At 40.5% G+C, this 7,893-nt stretch overlaps 1 protein-coding gene across 1 annotated transcript in view; it reads right to left on the bottom strand.

Moving 5' to 3' along the window:
- The window catches only part of LOC106538514 (amine oxidase [copper-containing] 3-like), an 11,100-nt gene extending 4,416 nt beyond the window's left edge, over positions 1-6,684 (bottom strand). The window contains exons 1-3 of the mRNA XM_014053013.2: positions 5,118-6,684; positions 2,982-3,270; positions 1,021-1,150 (exon numbers count right to left, since the gene is read on the bottom strand). Of these exons, the coding sequence (XP_013908488.2) occupies positions 1,021-1,150; positions 2,982-3,270; positions 5,118-6,684 (1,986 nt within the window). The remainder of the gene's footprint in view (positions 1-1,020; positions 1,151-2,981; positions 3,271-5,117) is intronic.
- Between the last annotated feature and the right edge of the window lie 1,209 nt (positions 6,685-7,893).

Genomic DNA, 7,893 nt, shown 5'->3' with positions numbered 1-7,893 from the left:
TTGCAAAATCTAGTTGTGAGGTAGGACCAAGGGACACTTTCATTCCCTAAGGTCTTTCCCACATAGCATTACAACCATTGATAGCATTTGCTCAATTCCTAAATGATTTTTGGTTCTTTTTCCAACCTGACCTCTGCTCGTCCAGATATATTGGGGTTCCACTTTTTATTGCTCTACCCTCTGACAGTGAAAAACCAATAAAACTGAAGAGTGAGAAAACAGTTTTCTTTGCTACCCTGTTTCCCAAAAGTACAACCTACCCCAAAAGTAAGTCCTAGTTTGATTTTTTTACATGTGCCCAATATAAGCCTTATCCCTCCCCAAAAATAAGCCCTATTCAAGACCTCCACCCACTCAAGGGTGCGTGGGTAAAAATTAAGCTAGGGTGAGGACGGAGCGTGGAGCTGCTCTACTTCAGACAGTTGCAGCCAGGCCTCACACACCCCAACACCTGCCTTGTTGCCCCATTTCTTCTGTGGCTAGAGAGGCCAGCAAAGCTTTCCTGAAGGCCTCAGTAGCCGGTTCACTGACAAAAGGGCAACCGACAAAAGCACGCCCGACTAAACCGCGGTGACAAAACCACGAGTTCTAAACCACGCCGATGAATGTGCGCTGAAGTGCGCCGACAACAGCGCACCAACAGAAGCGCGCTCTAAACCTAAACCTAAACCTAAACCTAACCCTGATCCTAAACCTAACCCTGACCCTAACCCTTACCTTAACTTAAATCGCGCTTCTGTCAGCGCACTGTTGTTGGCGCGTTGATGATGTCGCGGTTTTGTCACTGCGGTTTTGTCAGCGTGCTTTTGTCGTGTGCGCATTTGTCAGGTCACGCTGTAGCCGACAACAGAGCTCCGGATCAATCCGTAGCTCTATTATTGGCTGCAGAGCCCTTCAGGAAAGCCTTGCTGGCCTCTCTAGCCACAAAAGAAGACTTTGACTTTCCTGAAGGCCTCTGGCAGTGAAAAGGAGGCCGGGGGTACTGCAAATAAGACCTGGTGCCTTTTTGGGGTGACTCACCTCATTGACAATGCTCTCATTGTTTATGAAGTTAGAAAAGTCAACAGGAGGATTCCACGGATCCATTTGGCTGTAGACACTGTTACTGGTCGGCTCCTCCTCCTTCCGCTTTGTGACAGCTAACTTGTACCTGAAAAGCAAAGCATCAGTGACATTGTGGGAAATTGGACTTACCATTTGTTTTCTTTTAAAAGTGCATGGGTTCCTCTTTCATATGTGGCCATGGAAAACAGCATGGAAAGAGAGGATAAAATTCTCCTAAGAGAAATGTGAAGCCTCAAACTGAAGGAATACAGTACAGATAAGCCTTGACTTACAACCATTTGTTTAGTGACTTTTTTGTAGTTATACCACCACCGATGGTGGCATGACTGGTTGTCATACTTAACGACCATTGTAGCATCCTCCAAGTTCAAAATTCAAACACTTGGCAACTGGCATGTATTTATGACAGTTGCAGTGTCCCAGAGTCATGGGATCCTCATTTGTAACCTACCCAGCCAGCTTCTGACAAGCATAGTCAATGGGGAAGCCAAATTTGCCTTAATGAGCAAAGGGTTTACTTAACAACTGTGGCAATGGGGCAAAATTCATTTAGCAACTGTCTTGCCTAGCAACCAAATGTCTCACTTAGCAACAGAAATTTTGGACTCAGTTGTGGTCATAAGTACCATGTTTCCCTGAAAATAAGACAGGGTCTTATTTTCGTTTGATCCCCGAAATAAGCGCTTTGCCTTATTTTCGTGGAGGTTTTATTATTTCTGAGCTGTATGAGGCGGCTAGCATGGTCACCTCATGGCTGTTGCTGTGTTGCAATATTTTCAGGGAGGGCTTATTTTGGGGGAGGGCTTATTTTAGTGCATGCACTCAAAAGCCCGATTCGGCTTATTATCTGGAGAGGTCTTATTTTCAGGGAAACAGGCTACCTGTAGTACTTAACTACTGGTCTGTGAATTTCTGGACCCTCACAGTCATCTGATTGTAATCTGGACTCTTAGTTACCAGCCCACATTTACAACAGTTGCCGCATCCTGCAGTCAAATGATCACCACTTGCAACCTACCTTGCCAGCTTCCTCCAAGCAGAGTCAATTGGGAAGCTGATAGGGAAGGTCATGAGTCACTGTGGTAGGTCTCCCCGACCAGGCAGCAGCCTTCCCAGTCCCATTACACTCACACCACACCAGTCACCTGCACACATTTGTGCACTTTTCTACACCTGGAAGCAGCCACTTACCTACCTACCAGCCAGCTTGCGTGTCACTTGAAGCTTGCAACTTCTTACTGACCATCTGGGACTTGAGACTTCCTGCTGGCTTCCCCACTTACTTTGGTTGCTGCCAGCCAGCAGGAAATTGCCAGGAGGCCCTTGCTTAATAGCCTACTCCTTGCTTTACAGTGGCTATAGGGACTGCTAGGATTGCCATTGCTAAACAAGGCGTGTCATGACATCACATTTTACAATCTCATTGCTTAGCGATGAGAATTCTGATCTCAATCACAATTGTTAACTGAGATCAATCTGTATTTCTTTATATGTTCCATAGCTACATTTCCACACCTTAGAAAGAAAGCCTCGGTGGCGCAGTGGTTAGAGTGCTGTACTGCAGGCCACTTCTGCTGACTATCAGCTGACTGCAATTTGGCAGTTCAAATCCCACCAGGCTCAAGGTTGACTCAGCCTTCCATCCTTCCAAGGTGGGTAAAATGAGGACCCAGATTGTTGGGGGCAATATGCTAACTCTGTAAAAGAAAACACTTAGAGAGGGCTGTAAAGTACTATAAAGTGATATATAAGTGCTATTGCTAACTTCTTGGAGAAGAATAAGTCATAACCCAAACATTCTTAGCACTACCAAGAGCTTTAGGAGAACCCAGAAGAACCCAGAAGACACTTTATACTATTACAAGAGAATAATCATCAGCCTGAGAAATTTTGATTGGTAGAAATTGATGACATACCTGCCCCAACTGAAGCCTGGCTCCAATGGATCAGATTCTGATAGATGGTCTCCAGAAAAGCTGACTATCTGAATCCGGTAGCCTTTTTCATGGCCCCACTTATTGTTGCTCTCGTTGGCAGCAAAATAAATATGGTTGGGCATGGGATCACGGAGACGGAATGCGGCTTGGTTCTCAGTATTGAAAACTTTCCTCACCTTCTTCATTCGATAGATCGTATGTTCTGGGCTCCAAGGAGCCTGCAGTGTCTCAAAGGCCATGTCATTGCCAACCAGCATATTGCCCACACCTTAGAAGGAAAATAAATGTGTTCATTAGTTTTTGGTTAGCAATATAGATCAGATTGCTCCTGCTGCAGAGTGACAAGAAACGGAGCGTATGTATGTATGTATATATTATATATGTATGTACTATATATATATGCATTTTTGCTGATAAATAAATGAAGGGAGACTAGTTTAGATTTTTCAAGCTATTTAGCTCTCAACAGCTAGCCATATCCTTACTGGGATTCAAACTTCAGCTTTTACATATTAGGTAGTTATATTAACCTCTAAGCCACAAGCTCTCCTCCCTTATCAGCTGAGCCAGGGAAATGATTGTTTTGTCAAAGCATCTGGTATGCCCAAATATGGGAAGGAGCACACTGCTTCCCATTTGCCTTTCAGCCCCACTCTAGGAGCCTTCCAGGCAAAAAAGCCATTTTTGTGTTGCATTTTTGCTGATAAATATATGAAGGCAGACTAGTACAGATCTTTTTCAAGCTATTTAGCTCTCATCAGCTAGCCATATCCTTTCAGCATGAATATAAACCCATTTAAAGTCATTGTGGGAAATTGTAGGTGCTAATTAAAAGCAGCACTGACATTAAATAGCAGATTGTCAAAATAACAAAGATAAAAGTTTAATAAAGTTGAAGATAATTGTTTGGCATTATTTAATTACCATTGTATTTCAGACATTGCAAAAGGAGAGCCATGTTTGTCTATGGTTAGCCTTCTGCAGTTTTGACAGTATTTCGGGGGGGGGGAATATTGAACATGTACAATGGCACAATGGGATTAGCATTATTGTATTCAAACTCAGGGGAGCCTCATCCACCCTCATTCATTCTAAACTATTTCACATAGTACCTCAGTTCTTTACTTTCTGGCATTTTCAATGAAACCAAATTTGCTTTGGAGATAGAAATAAGAGTTACTTTGGCCTCAAAGTGTGTGTGGTTCTAGAGGAGAATCCAAATCAAAGACTATTAAGAAAAGAAAACTAAAGATAATTCAGATGGCAAGAATGCATTTTCACTTCACTTTTTCTTCAAGAAATACTAGCCCTGTTTTTATTACCTAACTGGTAACTAGATGAAAGAAAATTCAAAGAGCTCTAGACTGTTTCAAGCAGTAGGGAGAAGGGAATAGGATGAAATTTAAAGAAATTTAAAGTTCTACTAGGTAGGACAATTGTATGATACAAGGGTAGAATGGAGAGAAATGGGCTTTACACTAGTACATGCCAAAGGAATCTGGATATCCTTGGCAATAGGTTAGCCCTGAGCCAACATTATGATGCAAATATTAAAAAGCCAAATGCTACCTTGGGATGTATTAACAGGCTCCATAAGAGGCAGCTTTCTGTGGCACATCAGCATATGAAAAGAAATGCAAATGTTGTTCCCAGATAGTTCTTCAAGTAAACCATCCAAGAAGTGCGAGGATAATATCTCTTTGGAGTAAGGTCCTAAAATGGGCTCAACTTCTAATAAATGTCAGTCAGAACATTCTTCTTTCACTTCTTAGGTAGAAGCAACTGCTCTGGATTCTACACAATGTTTAATATTTAAATTGACCTCCAGACAGATACTTTTCATTCAAAGAAATAATGTTAAGAAATTAAAACTTAATCCCTAGAGAGGTAGAAAAACTTGTGGAAAATTCTGTCTCACTAACTTTTCAAATCTTAAAAAGTTGGTTAGATGGAGATAATGTTGTCAATTCAAACTAAAGCATGAGACTTTTTTTTCACATAATCAATACTACATCCACCCAAGAAGGAATGCAAACATTTCCAAAGAACCACTGTACAATAAGGCTTAGAAATCACTGGTGTTTTTAAAATATCACAAATGAAGCTGCAACTCACCACCAATGTCCATATCCACTTTGAAATTGACATTGTGGGTGTGAATTGATCCTGATACCCACTGTTGAACTCTGTTGCCGAAGTCTGTGGCATCATCAAAGAAAAAAGCAGTTTGAATGTATCCGGTGGCAAGAAGATGGACACCAACAGCTCCATTTTGATGAAAAGCAAAGTTCCAGATATAGTTATAGTTACCAAGTGCAGATATGAATCTGATAACCAGAGATGAATCAGATAACCCTCCATAAAATGGAGACTGAATGCTTTCAAAATGACGTCTCAGAGGCAACTCAGAATTATGTTCAAAGATGCACATGGCCTTTTTATGGGTCTTAGGGGATGAAGTATCATGAAAAGTGTGCACATCCAGGTAAGTAGCTAGGTAGGGGCAATCCACCCCCTGTGTGAGTGTGTACATTCTAGACCCAAATCCAAAGACCATGTCCATGGATCTGACAGACATCATTGTAGGACCATTGGAGCCATAGATAATACTTGCATCTTGTAAACTTAACTCATAGACTATTCTCTCCCCTCTAAATCTGACGTCAAAGATACGTGGTCCTCTGTGGATATCAATTCCAAAAGCTAAACTCCAAGACATGAAGGTAACATGGTTATCCTGAATTCTATAGCGTGGTCCACGAGGTTCATAATGTAAAGGGCTCGGTCCTTGGGGTGGCACCCTCGGCTTCAGTGATGAGTATGCCCCATCAAGAGGAGCTGTTTTAACCTTGTTTACTTTAACCTTTCCCATATTGAATTGCTTTTCCATATCTTTCATGCCCTCAAAATATTGTCCATTATAAAATGTTTTTACCACTTTCCACTGAGAATAATCCAGGCTGCTAAAGTTCACTTGGACTTCCAATCCAACTGGATGCAAATAGCTGCCCTGAGTGTACTGTAAGAGGTTTAGCCAGACACTGCGGTCTCCTGATTTTAGACCTGGTGGCAATGCAAAAGTGATCATGAAAATTTTTGGAAAATTAAGGACTTTTCTCATGAAATTTGGAGCCTTGAAATATTCCTTCAGCATCAACATTTTATATATTTCAACCACATCAGACATCAAAGGAAACCTTTGGGAATAAGGCAACATCTTTCCATATTTCTGCAATGTAATATCTTGATGATATGATGGCTTTGGAAGAGGACCTACTACAAATTCAGTGACATTCGGGACTGGCTGATTTCCAAAATGAACCACAACCAGAGCTTCCCGTGCAGGCTTGACTCCTTGATAATCTAGGAATTGTAGCACTGCTGCTTTGGGAGGCAGCTGCAAGGTGATGGAATAGATGCAGTTGTCTGATGGCTTGGCTTTTGACACATCTACCGTTCGCACTCCCAGGTTGGATTGTAAATACTTTTTTACTTGCTTCATCTCTTCTGGAGTTAAATCTCGAAATACCTGGCTGGCAGCAGCCTGACCTGCTTCCTCTTGCCCTTGGGAAGAGCTCTGACAACCCATAGGTTTTTCTCCTCTACTTCGGAAAGCCAAAACAAAGATGACAATGATGGTGATGCATATTGCTATGATGGAAGAAATCACTTTCCAATTCATTTTCCCAAACCTACAGACAGAAACATAGAAAAAAGAGCCTGTTAAATCCTAAATAATTTTAGTCCTGGACACACACATTAAAAAGACTCGTTGAGCATGTAAGTTTCCAAAGTATAAATTCAAATGCAATTACAAAACATTCCAGGAATTGTGCAAAATTAGCAATGATATGCTCACATCCTCAACAAACTTACCATTTAGCCAAGATACTCCTTTTTTCATTAGTTAAAACCAGGAGGTCAGAAGAAGACAATGGCAGGAAGCTTCTAAAACGACTAGATGTTGAGCTCAATTCAAATGAGATTTTACCTTTAAAAAAAAAGTTGGTGTGCAATCTCTTACAATGCACTCAGTAATCTGCTGCTACTATCAGGAAATTATACATTGTTTAAAAGGGAGGAGACCTTTATGCAAATTATATTGAAACAACAAACTTCTATTTTGAGGAATGCACTTCTGAGTGCTCTTGTGCCAGCCTTTAATCTTCTTTTAAGCTGTCAGCATTCAACATAATTTATTTCTCCCAACTGAAGTATGGTTAGGTAGATGCTATATTCTTTATACAACAGCTAAATTTATGTCCCTCCCTTTAAGTATTTAAAGAATGAGACTCACACTCGCCTCTTATCTTTTTTTAAAAATGAACTTGACTTTTAAACAACAAAAGTTGTTTTGTTGGTATTTAATCTTTGAAATTATTTCTAATGACGGAATGCAGACAACTACAAAACCAACTGGAAAAAAATACTGTTTTGATTATGTAGTGAGAAAACAATGCACAAATGATGGTTGACGATTTTTTTAAAAGGAAAAAACCTAAATAAAAAAGAAATCCATATAATATGTATTTATGTCAACCCAGGATCCATATAAAGTCTATATCAACACAGGATTAATTGAGTCCTTAATTTATCATCAGCTGTTCCAAATAGGGTGGTTTTTTGTAGAATCAGAATGTTCAAGTCTGATAAATTTTAAATTTCCAAATAGTGAGGTAGCCCTTTAGGTATTGCTCCAAGGGCTCCAATTACAATCGGGATAACACACAATTTCTTTTTCCACAGTCGCTCAACTTCAATTTGTAAGTTCCAATACTTTGTGATTTTTTCTTGCTGTTTATCTTCAATTCGTGCATCTCCAGGTATTGTAATGTCGATGAAGCATACTTTTTTTTTCAACTATTGTTATGTCAGGTGTGTTGTGGTCCAA

The sequence above is a fragment of the Thamnophis sirtalis genome, unplaced genomic scaffold, assembly GCF_051295495.1.
Source record: "Thamnophis sirtalis isolate CommonGarterSnake01/CBP01778 unplaced genomic scaffold, rThaSir2_p1.2 scaffold_11, whole genome shotgun sequence".
NCBI classification, from domain to species: domain Eukaryota; kingdom Metazoa; phylum Chordata; class Lepidosauria; order Squamata; family Natricidae; genus Thamnophis; species Thamnophis sirtalis.
The sequence above is the reverse complement of the archived record's forward strand: the minus strand, read 5'-3'. Positions and strand labels throughout refer to the sequence as shown.